The 24,057-nt window shown below is 37.9% G+C and overlaps 1 protein-coding gene across 32 annotated transcripts in view; it reads left to right on the top strand.

The window, feature by feature from the left end:
* dlg1b (discs large MAGUK scaffold protein 1b) overlaps positions 1 to 24,057 on the top strand; it is a 115,864-nt gene that overhangs the window by 78,881 nt on the left and 12,926 nt on the right. For 14 of the 32 annotated variants that reach the window (XM_084411703.1, XM_084411696.1, XM_084411721.1 and 11 more), the window contains 11 exons: positions 387 to 511; positions 5,800 to 5,969; positions 7,699 to 7,835; positions 7,923 to 8,067; positions 14,119 to 14,245; positions 16,826 to 16,982; positions 17,144 to 17,246; positions 17,902 to 18,016; positions 19,135 to 19,311; positions 20,963 to 21,029; positions 23,056 to 23,155. In XM_084411703.1, the coding sequence (XP_084267829.1) occupies positions 387 to 511; positions 5,800 to 5,969; positions 7,699 to 7,835; positions 7,923 to 8,067; positions 14,119 to 14,245; positions 16,826 to 16,982; positions 17,144 to 17,246; positions 17,902 to 18,016; positions 19,135 to 19,311; positions 20,963 to 21,029; positions 23,056 to 23,155 (1,423 nt within the window). Of the gene's footprint in view, positions 1 to 386; positions 512 to 5,799; positions 5,970 to 7,698; positions 7,836 to 7,922; positions 8,068 to 14,118; positions 14,246 to 16,825; positions 16,983 to 17,143; positions 17,247 to 17,901; positions 18,017 to 19,134; positions 19,312 to 20,962; positions 21,030 to 23,055; positions 23,156 to 23,410; positions 23,445 to 24,057 lie in introns of all 32 variants that reach the window. The other 18 variants (XM_084411720.1, XM_084411711.1, XM_084411707.1 and 15 more) reach the window with 2 other exon arrangements.

Raw genomic sequence — 24,057 nt, 5'->3', positions numbered from 1 at the left:
TGATTCAAGCCTGTCGGGGTTGTATTCGCTATAACAACCGCCTCGCTCTACATTATCCCTTACGTACGTGGGTAGTTTTAAGCCAGTGTTTATTAAAATTATCCCAAAAATATGGTCCATTGGTTCCTTTATTACTTTGATCAAATTATAGAATGAAGATAATAGCCTAAATAAATGAAATATGACACATTTTCCAATGCATTACTTTCATATTTTAGAATTTTCATTTTCGCCGTTGTAATTTCAAACGCATTGCCAGTTGATTTTAGCCAACATTATGTTCCCATAGTCACTGACCAAAGCATAGATTGATGTTTTAATTGATGTTCCTCCAGAATCTAACTTAAGGTTTCCTCTCCTCTCCTCTCCTCTCCTCTGCTGTGTAGGGGAATTCAGGCCTGGGCTTCAGTATTGCCGGTGGCACGGATAACCCTCACATTGGTGAAGACCCCAGCATTTTCATCACCAAAGTCATCCCAGGGGGCGCCGCCGCTCAGGACGGGAGATTGCGGTAAGGCTACGGTTCTCAAGAAAAAGCTATGGTTCTCACATGTTTCCTGGTTTATTCTCGTTGCTTTTCATACTTTAAACAGTTAAACAAAACATTCCATGTGGTCAATGACGCAGCAGTTTTTTTAAGCATCGTGGCATAAGTGACCTTTTTTCAATTTAATACTTTTAACAATCAGTTCATTCAACAGCAAACAATGCAAGATACATGTTTCAAATCACAGTTGTTGCTGAAATAATTACAGTAATACAGGCTACAGTTGCCACATTAGAAGTAATTGAATCCATAATGTTTGTAATAGTATCTTATTAAAGTTTATAGTAGAGTTTGCTGGCAATACAGTAAATGATTTCACTCTATACCATTTGACTGAATCTATACTGTAGTGGACCTTTACAGATGAAGGTTGAGTTACAGTAATTCAGTAGTCTCTACCATGGTAATCTGTTTACAGTATTGCATACATACTGTAATGTACTGCACACACACACACACACACATGCGTGTGCACACACACACACACACACATGCGTGTGCACACACTTTGTATGAAGGTAAAATGATGCCATAATGAATTGCATGCGCAGGGTAAGATTTGTGAAAGTGTACATAAGATTGCAAGCGTAAATTAAATTTGCATGCGCAAGATTTGTAAAGCTGTAAATCGCCTTTCAAGTGTAAGAAAAAAATATTTGCAGCATTTAACTGTTATTCGTAAGTGTAATTCATGTATTGTGAAGCTGCAGCTTCATGCTAACGCAAAATAAATAGGATCTGTATTCATCTGACTTCCATTTTTCCGCGCTAACACTTTTGGCACGGTTTTTGCGCACAAATACGGCCAAAAGCACTGCAGGCCTGTGAACAGCAATTGGCAACCGAAAGCAACAGAGTTAGGAACTGCAAAACAGATTCAGTGCGTAAAATCAAACTTTGTGTAAAAAAATAAACTGTTGCAAATGTCTATATGACTTGTTGTGTACATGAGGCAAAAAAAGTTACCGAAATAACCCGATTTGTACAGTTGCGTCTTTCCTTTACCTGCGCTTCCAGTTTTGGCACGGTTCTCTCACTCAATGAGTTTTGCAAGCGTGAAGAGGAGGGCGGGTCCACCTTCTTCATGTAGCCAATCAGATGAGCTTCTCGCCGACTCTAGGTTTACTCTTATCTGATTGGTTCAATAAACACGCCAGTCACCAGAACACATCTTTATCTTCATTTGGCTCAGAAACGGTCTCGTCGCCGAAATGGTACTTTTAATGCACACATACATGTTAAATAAACAAATAGATCATGATTGCTTAATAGCCTGTGAACCATTAGGCTGCCTATATGAGTCCATACTGAATTTCGAGCTGGTGTGTTAAGAAAATTAAGTATCTGCACTACTGCATGCATAGGCTACTATTATTATTTAACTTAAATGAGTTACAATAATATTTTTTTTTTTCCCTTTAACATGTATTTTAAGAGCATCTCTGAATTATGCACCATTTATCACCTGCAATGCCAACCACTAGATGGCTGTATAGCCCTATATATAATCATATCAAGAGGCTGTATATTCCCTTGGTTGCTGGGTTTTTATTCAGACATAATTAGTTACTTTTTGTGAAAGTTTTTGATTTAGTATTAGTTTTTCATTACAGTCAAATCTGGACACAGAGAAAGCATTTTGTTATTCATGCTAGCTACATAAAATAGCTTGATCAGTCACAGGAAAGTAATCACTAATCAGAATGAATATTGACAGTGCGACCAAGACAATATTTCAAAATATAGGCTATAACTGAGTGTTAATTACCATGAACAGAGACATGATGTGAAAAACACTGCATCAGAATGGTATTATTACATAAAGAATGGTTATTAAATGTTTTGATTGTAAAGTTTAACATCTGCTCAGTGGTGTAACAGATTATATAATGTATCAAATTTCAATCCAATAACGTTAACACCAGCTTGAAATTCAGTATGAATGTTAGTCAGCCTTAATCAGCCTAATGGTGCACAGCTTATTAAGCAATCATGATGTATGTTTATTTATTTGTTTGTTTATCTATTTATTTAACATGTATGTGTGCATTAAAAGTACCATTTCGGCAACGAGAACGTTTCTGAGCCAAATGAAGATAAAGATGTGTTCTGGTGACTGGCGTGTTTATTGAACCAATCAGATAAGAGTAAACCTAGAGTCGGCGAGAAGCTCATCTGATTGGCTACATGAAGAAGGTGGACCCGCCCTCCTCTTCACGCTTGCAAAACTCATTGAGTGAGAGAACCGTGCCAAAACTGGAAGCGCAGGTAAAGGAAAGACGGAACTGTACAAATTGGGTTATTTCGGTAACTTTTTTTGTCTCATGTACACAACAAGTCATATAGACATTTGCAACAGTTTATTTTTTTACACAAAGTTTGATTTTACGCAATGAATCTGTTTTGCAGTTCCTAACTCTGTTGCTTTCGGTTGCCAATTGCTGTTCACAGGCCTGCAATACTTTTGGCCGTATTTGTGCGCAAAAACCGTGCCAAAAGTGTTAGCGCGGAAAAATGGAAGTCAGATGAATACAGATCCTATTTATTTTGCGTTAGCATGAAGCTGCAGCTTCACAATACATGAATTACACTTACGAATAACAGTTAAATGCTGCAAATATTTTTTTCTTACACTTGAAAGGCGATTTACACCTTTACAAATCTTCTCTTGCGCATGCAAATTTAATTTACGCTTGCAATCTTATGTACACTTTCACAAATCTTACCCTGCGCATGCAATTCATTATGGCATCATTTTATCTTCATACTTTGAACATCGTGGTGGTTATCTATAAATCAGTTATGTAAAAATAATTAATTACATTTGGTTATCCATATCAGAAATTGCAAACAAGTTCTATAGAAACTGTGTATTGAATCAACATCTATAGAAATCTATAGGTGTACCAAATGATTCATTGATTAACCATTAAGATCAGTTGGATTAAATAATAGACAAATGTATTAAACTGAACAAGAAGAGATGCAAATCAAAAGTTTGATAGTAATGGTATTATGAAAGGCAGTTACTGTGAATGAAACATTTATGTAGATAAAACACTTATTTTGTGTTGTGAAAAGGATACTTTGTGATTTTGTGTATTGTACTTACACAATTGAAAACATGATGAAATGTTTGAAAAAAGTGCACTTTTGATGATCTGTTGTGATGTTAGCACTAAGAGTTTTGAAAATGTACACCTAACTTGTGAAAATAGTACCAAAGCGAATAAAAAAAACCCTGTAAATGGCCTCTAAGACAAGCGTCTGATCAGGGTCATGCGACCACACATTCCTTATAACAATGTTAAATTTTTTTATTTACCAGTGTGAACCTTGATTTAATGTTATCTAATGCAATGACGTCCAGACATGTTTTAAATGTGTCCAAATACTAGGATGTACATGAGGACAGCCTTCAGTAAAAACTGTCTTTTAAATGTCTGTTAAAGTCTCTGTGAACCAGAAATTACAACCAACTTTACTTCAGTTTTGTTATATTTTCCAAGTGAAACGGAATATTGAATAGAGGTCATGGTTTTATTTTAGCGCTCCTCCTCTCCGTCCCTCTCTCATAGCAGACTGAACCCAAGCTATCAAATTGACGTCATCAGAGAAGGAACGCCATTCCAGAGCAGAAGCAAATTTTCAGATTTTGATTAAAGATTACCACGAAAAACACATTTTTTTCGATGTAGTAACGGATTAATTGTTCACCACAAGACTAGTAATGTGCGCTAACAAACTAAATGGGGTCAATTTTGATTTCATGAGGACTTTAAAATCAATTTGATATGTATTTCGATATGAGATAGTATTGTATTGACCATTGAGCGTTGTAATAGATTTCCTCCTCTTGCATGTTTTGTTTGGGGATGGATTTTTCCTGTTTTGGAGTGGTTACTAAGTGATGGAGCCCTCCAGTGTCTCACTGCTGTCAGAGGCTCATTAATCCAGCGCTACTGAGGTCCTGACAGCATCACACTGACAGCTCAACCCACACACACACACACACAGAGAGAGAGAGAGTTTAAAGAGCCAGCCCTACCACTGTATTGTAAATTGAATTGTGTGAAAGAGAGAGTTAATTAATATGGTATGTCATGAGATACTTTGATATGCTTACAGACTGTAATGTATAATTGTATAACTTCAGTTTGTTTCGATGGACTTGATAACTTACTTTTATAGCTTGTAATTTTTCATGCCCAGTTAGAGCTGTCACTGAGAATTGAATTGTAGTTTTGGTTAATGCTCAAAGTTTGTATTCTCTATTCTTGTGTGAAGATGCTGTGTTGAAGTTCTGCATTTATGTTATCAGGTCAATTTACATGAACATTGACAGAGCAGGCAACATTCAAAATAAAGAACACTGTACGTCACCAGGAGACTTTGTATTCAGTAACAGCTTGACAAAGCGATCCTCATCAAGATGTAATGCAGTGTCCAAAGAAATCAGTGTAAAACATAAATCTAGCATAACAACAGAGTACAAGATTAAGTACTTTCTGCTCCACTAGCGGCACTAAGCAATGACTGTTGTTTACTCAAAGAGAGTCCCACTCAACTATTGGTTGCTAAGTGTTGCTGTGTCTGGCTTGTCTGAATGCTCAAACAGCATCTTGATAGTGTCACAAAGCGACAATTTTTATACATGTCTGGGAAATCAGTTTATGAATGCCTTTATGTATAGCTGCCTTTGCATATTAAAGGAAACTCCACCCAAAAATAAAAATTCTCTCATCGTTTACTCATCCTCATGCCATGCCAAATGTATATGACTTTCTTTCTTCAGTGGAACACAGAGATTTTCAGAAAAAGAATCCGAATCTGTGAGTCCATTTAATGCAATGGGATCGTAACCCAAAAGTTGACGCCTCAAAAACCACACAAAATTAACACACATGACGAATCAATTGATGAATCAGTTGATGAATCAATGTCTTCTGAAGCAAAACGATTGGTTTGAAATGATAGAAGAAAGAAAGTCATACAGGATAGTAGAAGTTACAAACTTCAACTTTAGAGTTTGCTGTTGATGGTCAGTTTGCCTTTGTGATGTCTTGGTTCTGTTCGCTGTACTTGAGAAACAACACCGAAGGTAACTTTTTGTCAACAGAGTAACAAAAATGTATCAGGACACTTGATGATTATTTTCGGTTGAACAATGCGAGTAGTTAAATGGGATGGTGATGTCCACACACCTCAGTGTTTCTTGTGCATGTGTTTGACCTGTGCTTTATTCCACACAGGGTGAATGATGTGATTCTGCGAGTGAACGAGGCTGATGTCAGGGACGTGACCCACAGTAAGGCTGTGGAAGCACTGAAGGAGGCAGGGTCACTGGTCAGACTGTATGTCAGGAGGAGAAAGTCTGCATCAGAGAAAGTCATGGAGATCAAGCTCATAAAAGGACCCAAAGGTACAGTAAAACCAACCAACTCTTCATTACTGCCGTTGATCGTTGCATCTTATTTTAGACTTTTAACAGTGTAACTGGGATATTAAAGGTCTTGCCAATTCTAAATGTTAGGTCAGTTTTTCATTTAAATTGGTGATCTTGGGTAGTCAGTTTTTGGTATTCTGTGTTTCACACTGTTAAACGATAGGTCCATGTTTATTTGTGTATGAATTTGGTTAATAACATTGATTAGACAAGTACAACGTGTGGAGCTCGCAACATCTTTGTGGTTGAACCTCTTCATCTATTTAGTTAGCATGTTTTCCATCACTGTTTGATGTTTACTTTCAGCATTGAAAGCTTTTTTTAGAAATAGTTTTTTTTTAAAACATATTCATTAAATATTCATGATCATTTTTCAGTTGCAGAAATGTTTATTTCATTCTACTACACTCAGAACATTGTGGCACCACATAGTTTCATTTCAAAGTGTATAAATGTGAGAAACATTGCTTAACCCAGGTTTAAAAGCAACTTTATCCCAGAGTTAAAACTATGCTAAACCAGGGTTAAGAATAGCATGAAAAACCTGTAATTATGCTGTTTTTTTTTACACTGCATACAATACATCTTGCCAATCAACAATGAAATTATTGATCAGAATGAATGTGCATCATGTTGCAAGTCTTTAACTTAACAATAGACTTGACTAGTCTCTAATGTTCTAAATTATGTACAGTTGTAATCAAAATTATTCAACCCCCATTGCAAATCAGGTTTATTGGCAAGATTTACAGACTTTCAGCTGTTTGCAATGAACAAATAAAACAAAAGTAATTGAAATAGCTCAACACAACAAATGTTTCTATTGGTTTCCCCAAATTCAACTGAAAATGCAACTTTTAATGACTTCTGCAGTCTCAAAATTATTCAACCCTTTCATGGCAAGCATCTTTAGTACTTAGTTAGTAGAACAACCTTTTGCTATTATGTCTGTACATTTTCCCAGTAAACCTGATTTGCAATGGGGATTGAATCATTTTGATTACAACTGTATAAAGTTATAATTGTGGCTCTTGCTCTTTTAAAAAGGATAAATAGCATATAACAGCCATCCAAATGTGGCATTTTCTAGGTATTTACTCCTCCTTAATCGAAACCTCTAATCCTTCCCAGCATTACACTGAGGAAGCAAGAGTGCTGCTAAATCATTTCTTCAGATCAGAGTTAAGAGTGTGCTGTTGTTCACACTTTAACTAGAGACCATAGACATTGTCCCCTCTTGGGAAATTATATATATATATATATACACACATACACACACACACACACACACACACACACACACACACACAATACGCAGTGGGGCTATTTTAAGGCCAGCCATAAAGTTTCCACAACACTGCAAAGACTTTAAGCTGCTGTTGCCATGGAAACATTCCCCTCCCATGGTTTTATAGACAGTTTGTTGTATAATTTATGCAACAATTTATTTTTCTGTATTCAAATTTAAAGATTACAGCATAGTATTTGTATGGCGTGTGTGTGTGTGTGTGTGTGTGTGTGAGAATGTTCATTATGACAGATATGGCTGATTATTTAGCTACTAATAATAGCTTTTTTCTCATATTGTCTGGTTGATTTTTTTCATGTTTTAGGTATAGTGCCAAATGTATTAGAGCTAAACATTAATGTTGTTGTCGCCATCAATTAACCTTTTGTTTTTCGTCTGTATCTTTGTTTATCCCAGGTCTTGGTTTCAGTATAGCAGGGGGTGTTGGGAATCAGCACATCCCAGGGGACAACAGCATCTACGTCACTAAGATCATTGAAGGTGGAGCCGCACACAAAGATGGGAGGTTGCAGATAGGAGACAAACTTCTTGCTGTAAGGAAAAAGGACAGTGCTTATTGCTGACCATGTGCTTGTTAAATAGACTAAAGTCTGTGTTTGTGTGTGGTTTGGTGGTCTTAGGTGAATAGCTCCTGTCTGGAAGAGGTTACCCACGAGCATGCCGTGACTGCCTTGAAAAATACTCCAGACGTGGTCTACTTGAAAGTGGCTAAACCCAATAGTGTCTTCATGAATGACAGTTTTGCTCCTCCTGACATCACCAATTGTGAGTTCCTCTTTAAAATGACCTGACTAACATCAGAAAAGTCACAGATTATATTCTTATGGTATGAATTAATGGTAAATACAGTGAAGGAGTTGTCAGGTAGGCAGATATTTAAAGCACAATATGTCGCAAAGTCTACAGTATCTACTAATAGCATACATGCTGGATATGAAGAATGAGGTAGGTTATGTTATGCATTAATACCATTGAAAAGCTCCCTCAAAACATCTCTCAGTGCCACTGCACATAAGCCTCGATGGAAACATTTGTAAAAGCTGTGAAATGTGGTGGTGGTGGGATAAAGTGTGGTACTTGTGCAGACCAGATTGTTGCGTGCGGTGTGTGAGGCCCATGCCCGGCAGTGAGTGTATTGATCTGTGCTCTGCTCATAGCCCTGCCAGCAGGAGCACTAATAGGCCACAGAGGGGAGGACTAAACTAGTATCGATTGCTCTTGACTGAACGTGCCGCCCCCGCAGCCATTAAAGCCTACGTTGTGCTTAAGTGCAGAGGAGGTGAAGTCACCGCTGTTCAAATGCCCCCTCCGTGTGTCTTCCTGCCCTTAAACATGAGACTAATTACTCAGAGTAATGCTGAGGGCTGGGATCTCCCTGACAATATCATCTTTATGTGTCAATCAACTAGGGATGTGGAAAACACACGTTCAAAATAGACTAGTTGGTTGGTTGCCTGAATCACTATTAAACCAATTGGAAGCCCTAATTTGGCTAATTGCAGGTTCACCTGACCCCATTTGAATGTTTTTTTTTCTTTTTTTCTTGGGGCATTTACACAGGATTCATTCTTACAAACAGCTAAACCAGTGGTTCTCAACCAAATTTCCAAGGGAGGTGGATGACTTGAAAGTATTTAAATTAATAAATTATTTTTACTTTATTAAAATAATCTGTAATCTATAAAAATACACTAAAAACACTTAGAATTATATAAGGGGTACACAAATTTAAACTAAAAACATTTTTCCATTATTTTTCTCAATTGTTTTTATTGAAGAACACAGTTACATAACTTGAAAATGAATCTTGGTTAATTATTTTAAGCACTTTAAAATAAACCATGTTAATTAAACCATGGTTTAAAGTCAAAAAGCTTGAGAACCATTGAGCTAAACGGGAAGCAACCTTTTGAGATGCTTTTTGTCTGACTACTAGCGCTGTTAAATTATAATTCGAGTTTCGAATATTCGTCGAAGGCAGCATGGCATATTTAACTATTGCCTTCTCGTCTTGCAACAGTGTTTAGAAAGCCATGTTAAGTTAAAAGAAGTTCAAAAAAAAAAAAAAAAAAAGTGTCTCGAGACACTGTGGAGTTTTTTAAATGCAAAAAAAAACCTCTGTGTGATCATCAGTTCTGCTCTTTGTATTAAACTGTGGTAGGTGTACATGATGCTGTTTTATTCATAATTGTTTATGCAATGCACAAAATTATATTTGATTTATAAATGTTAGTTTAAATGTTATGCAATTTTTGGACAGTCAGTCATGTTATTTGTAAACAATTTAATTTGGTGCATTAATATTTTGCTCATTCATTGCTCCCTCTTGTGGCCTCGGGAGACAAGTCAAAAGCTTTTTCCCCCTAACTGAAATTATGTCTTTTAAATTTGAATATAATTTGAATATTAGTAATATTTAAGAATAAAATTCGAATTTAGTTTTTCAGCCATTTTGACAGCCTTACTGACTATTTTTAACATGTCTAACAACTAGAGAACAATACGCAATCATCAACATGCTAAACAAAGCACCATAGCCAAAAATATCACAACTAAAAAAATAAATCCAAGTGAACTTGTCCATCTCACTTATCAACTAGTCAGTTGTTGGGCAACTGAAGGCTGGAATACACTCCACAACTTTTAAAATGTGAACTGTTTTTAAAACTCCTGCCATCACACACTTGCTGATTTTGTAAATGGTAAGTGGATAAAAGTTGTTCTGAGGTCCGAACACAACAAACTCGCACAGAAACGAGCACCTAAATGCTAGGATACGTATAACAAATGAAGACAATTTGTGTTCTAAAATCAGCTCAATATATTCAACAGGATATAATCATAGTCTAAAGCTGAAAATTAGAGTCTGTTCCCATCATACAATATGCAGTTTTGTCTGTCAGATCCGACTGCTGAAAATCTCTGACTGTCTCTGACTTTTAGCAACTAATGTTAACATGTCCAAACTGGAAAAAGTTATTTAGTCTATTCCAGCCTTAATTCACTTGTTGATCGTCGTGACCCATCCCTACAGTCAACATGATTTGTCTCTTTTGATGGAAAACCCGGGTGAACACAGATGAACATGTCCTTAAGGCCTTTAAAATATGATTCATGTCGGTGTTCCCCGGTGCAATACATCAAGCTATAGTATTACCTTCGGCACTGCATTGTAAATGGGTCAAGCATTGTAATGCAATGCCAAAAGGTAAGCAGGTTCAGCTTTGACACCATTTGTTGTTGGCCTTTCTAAGCTGAGACAACGATTGATGCATCAGCATGCATGTCTGTAGCTGATCCTCTGTGTATCTAGATACATTAATTTATTTGACACATCTGTTGCAAATATAAACTCTACTCAAGATGCTTATTCTCACTCCAAATATTTTTGTCTTAATGGCTCTGGCCAGAAGTGACAGGTCAAAGATGTCCATCTGACGCATGTGTTCATAGACATGACAATGAAACAACTGCGCTGACAGAGCATGAGAATGCCACATGTGTGAACAACCCTCATCTGCAGTGCTGTTCATGTGGATGTCAAAGCACCACAGGCTGCTTGTTTTGAGAGATGCGAGCCTGACGCAAGTCATCTGAAACTAGCTTTGTGCTGTAGCTTCAAAGCACTACAGCTTTTGACCTGCAATATCTTGACTTTTGATGATGGACAGAATAACTTTCCAGTAAGCTAAAGTCTGTTGAATGAAAGTTACCGCAAAGTTATTGTACCCACCCCATGGGTGCCCACAGTTACATTTACATAATCAACCACCTTTATTCTCCACTGCTAAGCCCTCCAACGGCTGTAGACCCCAGACTCATACAGACACAACATCACACCATCAAATCAGACACGCTTTCGTCATACAAAGCCCTTGATCTCTCTACCTCTTCTGATGTGCCCCGCACATCTCTCTTTAGACACACTCGTTTTTAATCCTTAAAAAGGATGCTTGCCATGTACCCTAATACGATGAAGGATGACTACTTTCTCAAAGTCAAAGCTTGCACAACTCTGCTCATTTGCGCTGATCCCCCTTGTGTAATGGACAATTAGACAAAACCACCCCCATATCGGTCACAATTTGTGACCTATTAGACACAGATGAAGTCTAGAAATCAGTTCAAAACCACTAGAAGAGAAAAGGTCCCTGACCCTAATTAGAAGGATCACATGCAGAATACTGCAGCCAAGGTATATTGGTGCCTTCATAACACATGGAATGATAAATGGTTGATTGTTGATGGCAGATCTAAAGAAGAGATACAGGTACTTCTTTCAGAACCTTGCAAGCTGCATTGTTGGCTGCATCCAAAAACTTAAGCAGTTGACTTGTTATCTCACTGCGTTATCAGGCAATGACTTTGTTGGCAGCAGGTATCAATTTGGCCCATATAGTGTAATATAGTGAGAATACAGAGGGGAAAAAATCTGAATGTCTTTTTAAATCAGAATGTCAATTCAACTTAATCTTCCAGTGAAACTACAGACTTTTCTCTGGTCATGTATACTGGATTTCTCTGATAATTTAGTCCGCTTAAACCCTGCCCCTTTCTTACAATAGACTGCAAGCTTACATTCAGATTTGCCTCCATCCAAGTAACAACCATCGGTTAGAACCACATCCCCACTGTCTATTTTTGTCTATTTATTCTACTACCAGTGCATCACAATAATATTACCTGTATTCTTTGGAGAGGCAACCCTAGCATTAATTACGTACATTCAGTGTTTCGTTCAGTGCCAAAAATTGTTAAAAAGAGTTTCTGCCTATGTAGCACATTCCAAATCAGTCAGTTTCTTAACCGTTAGATGATAAGCAGGCAGCTCATTAGGCTGTGGAAGATAGCTAGGGTTGATATAGCTACAGAAAGACTCGCACCACATCTAAGACCCATCCATACATAATAGTGGAGCCAGCAGACAAGGATGCTTTGCTCTGCTTGGCTTGAAAGACAAATAGCAAATTCAATCATGGCTGGGATCACATAGTCAAGTCTGTATTGCTAATCCAAGCAGCAATATCCTAATGCAGTGAGGGCAGCATGTGGAACGATGGCACACTGGCCTCAGAGAGCCAATCTTGAGTCTGAGATAATGAGAAATAATTCTATTGAGTGTGCACAATCATTCAGCAGCCTGACTCAGAATGGTAATAACGCTGTTTATAGCTTGTAGATGGTGTGCAAGCGCTTTTCTTTTTTGAGTGTGGTTTTTGGGCACTCTGATCTGCTTTATTTGGTTAGTGTGTTGCAGAGGGGGAGCCTTCGTGTTAGTAGATTATATTTTTGTCCCCATGGAGAGCCATAAAGCATGCATTTTACCATCTGTTGTGCTTTTTTTAATCGTGCCACTCTGTTCTGTTCTGCCTGAGGGTAAAGCGAGGTTTCTGCTGCTAAACCTCTCGTTCTATTATATGCCACAGTGTAGAACTGTAGAAGAAAAAGCTACTGTCACTGCTGCTCCCAGCCAGCTGGGCCCAAATATACATCTCACAACCATCAGAGAGCTCATATCACAGGACAAACAGTAGAATAAGACCTGGATAGGCACATTGATGAATAAAATGGCTTAACATGGGTTTGGAGAAACTAATTGGAATTGCATTTCATTTTTAAGACTATCTCACATTTTTTATTTATATAGCTCTTTATGCAATACAGATTGTTTCAAAGCAGCTTCATATTAATAAGCAGGAAAATAACAGCGTTATTGTGAAATTCATCAATTATGCAACAAATTCGAATTTAGATGTAAAGCAGAACAGAAGACAATAGTGTCATTATGCAGCTCAATATAGTTCTGTATCACTCATCAAATGTCACAAATCAATATCACTCATCAATACATCAGGAGAAAGATATTTGGTTTTAGCATGGGAATTTACCTAGATCTTTGCCAATGGATAACCAGATAATTCAGGGAATTTTACGTACATTTTATTTCAGCAATTGTATATTATATTATATTATATTATATTATATTATATTATATTATATTATATTATATCTAAGTATAAAATTGTCCCTTTCTTTCTAAAATACATTGTGGTCTTGAATCTTGGACTCTGAGAGCACATATCTGGTCTCATCCCACTAAAGTGGTGTCACATCTCATGACGGGAGCTTTGATGGTCAAAGATGGGATCTTTGTTACCCTGGCTTTCACCACTACAACGTTTATCATGTTTAAGCATGCATTCCACACTAGTGACATTACCACTGTAACTGTTGATGGCAAATATCGACAAACGGACATTATTAGCGATGTTGGGAAAATTATTTATTTACTTGTCTTGGTTGATGTATCATCTATTATATCCATCTCCTTCCCTCATCCCATTTACCATCATTCTGTCATTATGCAAGTACGGATCACACTTATTTCCAATAAACAGAGCTCATTTTAGGATGCACCGATACCCAGGCAGCCTTTTGTCATGAGCTCAGCTAACTGTCTGCTTCAAATGAGACATTTTCAGAGAGACAAAGACAGGTAAGAGAAGGCTAGTTTAGGCTCAGTTTCACCCTGACCTCCAGGTCTTTTTCACCCACATGGATGGCTATGTAAGCGGAGCCGCAGTGGAGGCGCAGGTGTTAAAAGCTCAGGCCGAGGTATCATTTACTGTCAACGTGTGTCTGTTTAGCTTAGGTATGCTAAAGAGCTTCTGAAAAGCATAGTTGTGCAATTTTGGAGGATTAGGTTAAGTTCTTTGAGATCCTAGAAATGATTGGTGCAAGCTTCTTGGGGAATGCAGATCAAGATGTTATAGACTTGTTTCGGTGACATGTTGAACTTGTTTTTCTCTTTCCCAGCCTATTCCCAACACATGGAAAACCATATCAGCCCTCCAAGCTATATGAGCCAGCCGATGCCCCCAGTGCATTCTGGACGCTACTCCCCGACCCTAAAGACCAATGCGGGGGAAGATGATGTTTCCAGGTATTGCCTCAAAATTGGCTACATAAACCTATTATGGTGCTCATGCACAGACTATTTTGCAACAATGAGACACGATGCAACACCGTCTGTCTGTATAGACGAACGTTTTACATATTAAAGTTGAAATAAATGTTTTATTACACAAAACTAATTCGTAGTCCTTGCTAGGGCTGGGTATCAATACATATTTCCTCATTCAATTCCGATTTTGCATTCTGCTTACATGTAAGAGACATTTCCTGTCATCTAATGCTTTAAATTATAAAGGTACCTTGGTAAAACTTTTAAAATTGGCAACAATAAAATACCCTATTTAACATAATAATCAACACAAACAAAAACATAACAACGTGTTGAGTTATTTTAAAATGATATACTCTTAAATACTTCATGAAAGAGTAGTTTGAGTCATTTTCAGTGATTCATTAAAAGATTCATTAAATTTATCAGACTACACCGATGGCGCGATCACCAGTTGAATACCAGATTAATCCTGTTCTTATAAGCTTATTGTTTGTGAGTTCAGCAAATGGGAAGCTTCAAGCTGTTCATGATTATTTTTTATAAAGTGTTGCCTGAGCAGGTCAGTGCTCTGATGCTCACTTGTGATGTTCAGGATAATGTCATGACGTTCTATGAACTTTGATAAGAGTTCACTGGCATATCGAATTGCTATTCACCTGACCCAAGCTGCAGTGCTTCACTGAGGGAGTTGTCAAATGTGAGGGCAGATAGCAGTTCCCCTCTCAGCACCTCCCTCTATGTCTGATAAACATATGTATTGATTTTACAGGGTTAATCCCATTTTGATTTTAGAATTTCCCCACTTTAAGAGAGCACAATCAAAAATCAAACTGGATGCAAAAAAGAGTGTGGTTAAAACATTTATCCAGATGCAACAGCAGAACTTTAGAGAAATCCGACCTGAAATGACACGTCTGTGCCGATTTAGCGATTTAATAAGCTCCAAATTTAGCCCATCCACGTCACGTGTTGGTTCATTTTCATAAAAACCGCAGCGCATCATCAAGCCTCTTAACCAGCTTGCCAGAAAATGAATAAACAAGATTGTCGTAATCCAACAGAACAAACGATTCTATTAATCTGACCATTTAGGTGCACGGGGGGATTTGAATTTTAGCACAACAATCAAGCATACAGTACAAAGTAGCCTGAAAAGAGCATTCTAGATGTCATTGTGTTCGGTGTTGTTGGTGTTGTTTTTTCAGAGGAACGTTCTATTTAATAGGTAAAAGCTGATGTGATCAAATGGTGTTTGACTACAGGATCAGTATTATAAGATAGCCACAGGGGTGTTTTTGATGGTGTTGTAGAACAAGGCTGTGTGCAGTAGAGTAGACCAGCAGTGCCTCCAAGAGGCCAGTTATATACACCGATCCTGCACTCTTAAAGCAACGTTTATTGTGGCATAATATCGATTACCACAGAAAATAATTGAATTTTGCCTTTCAGTTTGTAAATCACATAAACAGTAATACACTATGGACATACAGGAGCAATATATTCAAGGCAATTACATTCACTTAAAAGCAGAAATATGATGCTTGTATATTATTATAGTATGTTATTTGCTCCATATAAAAGGTGCTTTGTTGATAGTTATATCACATCTTTTTCTGAGATTCTTGCATGCATCATCCAAAAATTACAGGATTCCTGCATTACCTGCATTCCCCTTGACAAACAATTTTTGATAAGATGTGCTTTTAACTGCAACAGACTCACGTATAGTAGATGTTGTGGATTCATTGCATTTATGAATGTACTTTTTGAATGTACTGATTCTGATTGTTAAATTTTTTTTTTTTAGAGTCACTGGTGGTTTTGCATCACTTGCATTTGTACGCTATCTAAAGATCCTGTAAACTCTTTGAAAAGACTATAGTTTACAGTTTTATACACACAAATTATGAATGCACAAATTAGTGTCCCATTACTTAAAAAACAACAACAACAAAAACAATAAAGGCAGAAATCCCATGTTCTTTGGAGATAGAACTATTAGATATATTAAACACATGTATAGCCATAAAATGGTATTATGGCAACACCATCCATGTGTATATTGGTATAATACTGTTCATGTGTTTTAATGAAACCATTTCTTTTTATACACTAATATTCTCCTGTAAAGTCTATTATACACACAAATGTCTTATGATTGCATTCTGGCAGTATTGACGTTTGTGGCCTTGTGTTTTACGTGAATAGCCTATTTCAAAGTCAGAATGGAAACACAAATCAGAATATTAGAATGATTTCTGTAGTAACATGTGACACTGGAGACCAGCTTTGCCATCACAGGAATAAATTACATTTGAAAATATATTAAAATAGAAATCCGTTATTTTCAATTGTAGTAAAATTTCACAATATTGTTAATAATGACACGTACAATACAAAGAACACAGCACATCATTTTTTTTTTTATTCAGGAAAATGTAAGGATTTTTTGCCAGCTGTTTGTTTCGGACTCCATGAACAGCTTGTGTTCAATGCTATATGAGTCTGTAAGTTTAGTATTTATGTCAGTCTATAAGGACATATGTTGTTTTGCAGGGAACCCAGGAAGGTGGTGCTGCATCGAGGCTCTACAGGGCTTGGCTTCAACATAGTGGGTGGAGAGGATGGAGAGGGCATATTTATTTCCTTCATCCTGGCCGGAGGCCCTGCAGACCTGTGTGGAGAGCTGAAGAAAGGAGACCGCCTGGTGTCTGTGAGTATTTCAGTGGCCACTGTCACATTGAAGATGAGTTTCTAACAGCACAGTATTTCTTACAGTATTCAGCAGACATACTAAGCTTAGTGCTAAACAGTCTGCAGATCACTGTCATACTGCTTGCCCTATAGATGTAAAAACGACTGTCCCTTTCTTAGGTGAATGGAATAGACCTACGCAGTGCCACTCATGAACAGGCTGCAGCAACCCTGAAGAACGCCGGACAAACCGTTACCATCGTTGCCCAGTATAGACCAGAGGGTGAGTCCTTCTCAATGTAAGACAGTGCCATGTCAATCATTTTGATCGCCCATTAAAAACAAAACAGAAATCAATCAGCGATCAGCAGGAGTCTCTTAGCTGTGTTGTTGCGAGAAGTAAAAAGCCAATAAACCAATACTCCAGTTTTATAGCCATCAGTTGACTCATCTGAGTCATTAAGTCAGGTCAGGGTCGGAAAGAGAACTCGTAAAAATTTGATTTGGAGATTGAATCATCCAAGGCTGACCGTACAACTCGTCCTACAGACCATTATTATACTGTTAACAATGCCAGTAAATTTGTAATGCTCTTCCCTGCATTCCCCTTGATAAACAATTTTGGAGAAGATGTGCTTTTAACTGACTAGTGTCCTTTCTAAAAAACCCATAAAGGCAGAAATCCCATGTTCTTTGGAGATTTGATTAGATTAGATATGTTAAATAAATGTATTTGCCATAAAATGGTATCATGAAAACACCACCCGTGTATATATTGGTATAAATCTGTTTTGTTTAAAAAAAAAAAAAAAATGTATACACAAATATTCTTCTGTGAAGTCTATTATCTATTATACACACAAATGTCTCATGACTGCATTGAACAGCAGCATTCTGGGAGATGGGCAGTATTGACGTTTGTGGCCTTGTGTTTTTAGAGTACAGCCGATTTGAAGCAAAGATCCATGACCTAAGAGAGCAGATGATGAACAGTAGCATCAGTTCAGGCTCAGGATCCCTGAGGACCAATCAGAAGAGATCACTATACGTCAGGTACTGGACAAATATCCACCAATATGTTACAAGGGACTGGTCACACCAGCATGTAAAGTCACCATGAAATTAAAATTGACAATTCTTATTTTTGGGGGGAATATTGGAGTTATTATAAATAGTTTATTCGTGCACATCATTCTTTTTTAATCTCGCAATGACATCTCTTCTCTGATGACTTGAACACTGCACAAGGGCAATAAAACAAATCCTCTAGCAACCTGTCACTTACATGAGATCGCAGCAATTAGCTAACAACAGCGATCCAATGGTACAATCAATTCCTGATGGATATCAAGTGCCGCCCTACATTTTTTTCTCATTCAAGAAGACGTTTCACTCAGATATTCATCACTGAAGCTAGGGGGAAAAAAAGGCAGCGATTTCTGTTTCATACCAACTTTAAAGGCCCGTTTACACTAAGAACGATAGCTGTAATGACAACTATATTAGCGTCAACACCAATGGACAATAATGTTCTGTTTATTCTAAGCGTGTGCTGCAGTTTTGTCATCTGCCACTTTAAACGCTCAAGCTCTTTAAAGCAGGATGGATTCTGATTGGCTGTCAATTTTTTTTTATCGTTCACCAGCAGGAAAAAAATCGTTCTGAAAGTGATTCCAGTGATATCGTTCCTCTGTGCCGTCATCGTTGTGGTGTGGACTCTACTATTCTTATTTTTAGAACTACATCTTTATTGTTGTCATTATAGTTATCATCCTTGGTGTGAACAGGCCCTAAATGTAGTGTTTTTAATACATTTCACAATTGATTTGAAATATTTACAGTTCACACACATTCATTGTAAATCAGGGTGTCAAACTCCTGAAGAGTCACAGCCCTGCAGAGTTTAGCTTCAACCCTAATTAAACGCCCCTGTTCCAGATAATTAAGTCCTTCAGGCTTATTTATAAACTATAGGTATGTTTGTTTGAAGCAGGGTTGGAAGTGAACTCAGTAGGACTCTGGTCCTCCAGGAGCTGAGTTTGACACTCCTGATTTAAATGGGCCAGCAATTTTTAAAGCTTCTTGTCAGACTTCACCGCATGCACTTAGATAATGCATCAGGTATCTAGTCTGTGTTTTTCTTGTGGTCTTATTTTGACTGTTTTCTGCAGGGCACTGTTTGATTATGATAAAACTAAGGATTCAGGGCTGCCTAGCCAGGGCCTGAACTTCAAATTTGGGGACATCCTGCACGTGGTGAACGCTTCAGATGATGAGTGGTGGCAGGCACGGCAGGTCACTGCTCAAGGAGAGGTGGAGGAAATGGGCGTTATCCCCAGCAAGAGAAGGTGAGAGATTGAAGCTTAAAAAAATGAAAAAAACAAACAAATAAATAAACGCACATTGGAATGTTAAGGTTTACTTTGTAAACTTTGGATTTGTACCAAATAATATCACAATCACAGGTCCTCCAGCACCTGAGTGTATAGCTGATAACTTACCCTCTGTAGCCTAAAGTGCAGGTCTTCGGCCCTGTTTACACCTGGTATTAAGATGCGTTTTGGCCGATCGGATTACAAGTAGACGAGGGAAACACATTCCTGTTTACTCCTGGTGTTTTAATCCATCTCTTTTGTCCACTTTCAACCGCACATTTATTCGAGGGGAGGGTGTATGGGCGGGTAAATGTGTGGACTTTTTCAGATCTTTCAATCTAATGAATGAAGTAAGCTCAAGCAGTTTACATATAAACACTCCCAGAGACGACAGAAAAACATACGGAAGCATCAGATTTCGAAATCAGAAATGGAGAGAGAACATCGCGCTTGAGACGTTTTTCATCTTCAAATCAAACTTGGGTCTCCAGCCAACAAAGTTTAAATCCCGTCTTGCTAGTGCGCTTCCCATAATGTTTACGCAGTAGGTCAGTAGGCGAACACATTCGACCACATGAGCGTCTACACTACGTTGCGCTCAAAACGTTTTAGACCTCGTTTACACCTGCATGGGATGATGCTTATGGAGGACTGGTAACTGAACAGACAAGTGTCACTCATTTAAGAGGATGAGAGTTCCCGATGTGAGCCGTCAGCTCTTTGGAGACGTTAGTCAGGCCTCCACAGACAGCGTCCTGAGCGAGATCCAAATCCACATGAATGGCCCGTTCAATGGCGCAAGCTAGAAAAACTCACTGTTAAGAGAGTCAAAGCTAGTCCACAGTCTAGTAAACGTTGGCAACCTCTTTAAGTTATTCTTGACTGTGCTGATGAAAGAAATGTTTGCTGCTTGCGCCGACTTAAAACATACATAAGAAACACCATGAGACAGAAGAGACTCTCGGCCATTGCAGTATGCTACTGAACATTGAACAGGCCATTCGTGTGGATTTGCATAAAACACTTAATCGCTTTGATGCTGTGCCTGGTGGACTTCATTAAGCCCTTCACAATGGCGTTAGCGGACAGGCATGCAGGGATTTTGGCATTTCCAGTCAATGTAATAAATTATTATTATTACTATGTTACTTTTATTATTAAATTCATTTTACAATTAATTTGCCCCGTATAACTGATGCGTTGCGAAGATAATAAAAGATTGGTTTGATTAGCTTACTCCTCATTTCAAAAACAACTTGACACGAAATACTTCTTATTTTTTCATTATGGGCCAGAAGAGAAATATTAAGAAATATTAAGTCTATTAAGAGAATAAGCAGAATTTACACATTGCTTGTGTGATATTCACTCGCTGCCTTGGCTTAAAATGGAAACATTTTTTCTTTATCACCAGTTGCTCGCAAAATAATAGACAATAATTTCATTTTCCATGATAATAAAATTAAGTAAATTTATTAAATAAATGAGTAAATCAACAAGTAGGTAAATAAACAAGTAACAAAAGTCATCCCTCATCATCTGTCCTGATGAAGATTGCAGTGTAACATGGATTTAAAGTGGATAACAGCAATTGTTATCTGAGATCCTTGTGTTTTCTCTCTAGAGTGGAGAAGAAGGAGAGAGCCAGGTTAAAGACAGTTAAGTTTAACTCCAAGTCACGAGAAAAAGGGGTGAGTGAACCATTTCATACATGCATACAGTACTTACTAAGATACCAACAATATTCTGTTCTAAAACCTAGTGAGTTGCTTTGACTTCTAAGACCACATCCTTACTGAACTTTAACTTTGTGACTGATTTGCAACACTTTTCCCATAATTTCCCATAAATAAAGAACCACACAAAAGACTTGACACTTAAATTTTGTTGTTCATTTTGTAAGATAATTTTAAAATTATGTAATAAAGAAAAAAATACCTAGCTCACTTAAATATTGGGTAAATTTGGGTCAAGTTGTGTTAGGATTTTCTATACTTTTCTGTTAATCAACATTTCTCTCAACTTGACTGCCGTCTTGAATAAAGTTTTGAGCTCACAGTGTGTCCTGGGATTGTATTCTCTGCAAACCAGACACTATTGTTCAAAAGTTTGGGGTCGTTTTTTGAAAATACAATAAAAACTGTAATATTGTGAAATATTATTACAAATTAAAATAACTTTTTTTCTATTTTAATGTTTTTTTGTAATGTTATTCATTCCTGTACTGACAAAGCCATTACTCCAGTATTCAATGTCAAATGATTCCTCAGAAATAATTCTATGCTGAGAAACGTTTCTTATCAATGTAGAAAACAGATGCATAATATATTATGATTCTTAATTTTTTGATGAAAAGAATATCTTTTGTAACAAAAATGTTAATTTAATGCATGCTCGCTAAATAAAGGTGTTCATTTCTTTAAAAAAAAAAACTGACCCCAAAAATTTGATTCATTACATTGGTAGTGTACATGTTGATTTTGGCCAAAACAAGATATCTTAGAAAGCAACACAATGTTGTTTCCTTCCTTATGGAACAACCTCAGGATTATGATGTCTAAAATGCTGTAGAAGTAGGCAACTCACTAAGGATTAGAACAAAACTTCTTTGTTGCTTATATTGTGTGTCTAGAATGACATTGAAATGCATTTTAAATTACTTTACGAATTAGTGTTGGGTAATGTTCCTACCTCTGTGAAAGTTAGACCATTTGATATTAACTCACATTTAATAATGCTCAGTCAGTGCATTCAGTGGAATGTAATATTCTGGATGACGTTTACTAATCAGTCTGCCATATGAATGGTCCGGTCTAAATTAACAGCATGCGTAGCTGCAAGTGTTGCAGGCCCAAAAACGGCCATATGTTATATATAACACATATAACAATACTGTAATACATCTATAACTCATTTATGAGGCATAGAAGTCAAAACACCAGATTATCTAACAGCCGACAAAACATGCATGATAGGAAAACGAAGGACAAATACGCTTGCCATTGATGTCGGACTGCTCGTCCTTCTGTATGCCACACCTCCTCCTTTCCTGTCCTTCATCCTCACACTCTTCTCCTTCTGCCTACCATGCCATGCTCTCCAGTAACTCAGTGTTGCAGTGCAAACAACCAGGCTTATAACTGATCTCTGCGTAAGAATGGAAACGCACCTATAGTCCTGGTGCCGAAGAACAGAGCCATGTAGTTACTATTACTTAAATAATTTCACATACAGGCTCTGTTCACAGCAAAGGATGTCATACTATATTTTGAAAAATAAATCAGCCCAACTTGCTTTGTTTTGTGGCATGTTGCCACAACCAAAGCAGTTATAGGCCTCCACATGCTTCTGGCACACTCACAATGCTTTTTACCCTCTGCATGCAAATCTGAACGCTTCGAGATTTCCTGCTGCTAGCTTTTTTTGAGTCTTCGACTCAAAATCCATTCATTTGTCCACTTCAGGTCATCATGCATTTCATGTACAATTCTTACTTTGTGACGTCCTCCATTAATTGAGTAAACACCTATCTATGAGAAATTGATCGTCAAATGTATCTTGAATCACTTGCAATGCCAGTGGCATTTGATCAAGTCATCAGAGGTCCACAAAGCCAAGAGCAAAACAATCATCTTTTATTTTTGCCATATGGACATTAGACAGCCCTCTTTCCCTTCCCTTCTTTTCTTTTGCCCTCCCCTTCCTTCTCTTCCTCAGCAGTCCCTCAATGACAAGCGTAAAAAGAACCTCTTTTCCCGCAAGTTCACCTTCTACAAGAACAAGGAGGCGAGTGAGCCGGAAACAAGCGATGTGGACCGTAAGTACAGAAAGCGGCACTACAGCGCAATGTTGGGTGAGAATAGGGCAGCAGGTCATGAGGACAGAGGTGGGCACTGCTCCACTGGACACAGCAGGCATCACAGCCTACTTTAGACACAGCAACACCCGTGTACAGAGAACGCTCGGTGCCTGCTGTGTCCAGTGGCTGGACCAGGCCTTAGAGTGTCTCAGTAACCCATGTACTCTTGTGGTTGTTGTCTCTCTCGTTGCTCCCTTCCTGACCGCTCCACAGGACAACCCAGATGACATGCTATCCAAAGGCCTGAGTAAGTTCCCCATGTGGATGCCCATTTGGTCACCTCTGGACCAGATCTCTCTTCCTCTCGCATCTCTCATTCTTCACTCTCATAATTCATGCTGATCTTTCTCTCGAGGGCACTTTTAGTTTGTCCCAGAGTTCAAGAGCTTCTCCAGACACGCTTAAACTACCAGAATAAAACTGTTTTCTCTTTCTGTTGTTGATGGTGAGGTGAACGGTTGTTTTCTACTGTCTTTCTCACCGTTCTCTATGGAATCTCCCCTCATTCAGTATCTGCACATTTTATTTTCTCATGATGTTCTATTGAGAAAAATGATCTATTGATCTGATATTTATTTGCCATCACACACTTTAGATCTAATTACAGTTTACTGCAGAGTCATGCACGTGGGCGCGGGTACCCGACGGGTGAACTGCTAATGTAACGGGTGGAATAACATTTACGTGGTCATTTGCGGTGTGAGTCGTGAATCAATAGGCACGGGTGCACTGTGGGTCCAATAGCCAAGACTATTTCGACTCGTTCGGTACCCACTGATAGGCAGCTGCTTTCAAACGGTCTCGTGCTTATCACGCTCTGTAGTTTAAAGAGTAAAGAATGTCAAAGGTTTCTAATTACA

Source organism: Rutilus rutilus, assembly GCF_951802725.1.
Source record: "Rutilus rutilus genome assembly, chromosome: 6".
In the NCBI taxonomy this organism is placed as follows: domain Eukaryota; kingdom Metazoa; phylum Chordata; class Actinopteri; order Cypriniformes; family Leuciscidae; genus Rutilus; species Rutilus rutilus.
The sequence above is the reverse complement of the archived record's forward strand: the minus strand, read 5'-3'. Positions and strand labels throughout refer to the sequence as shown.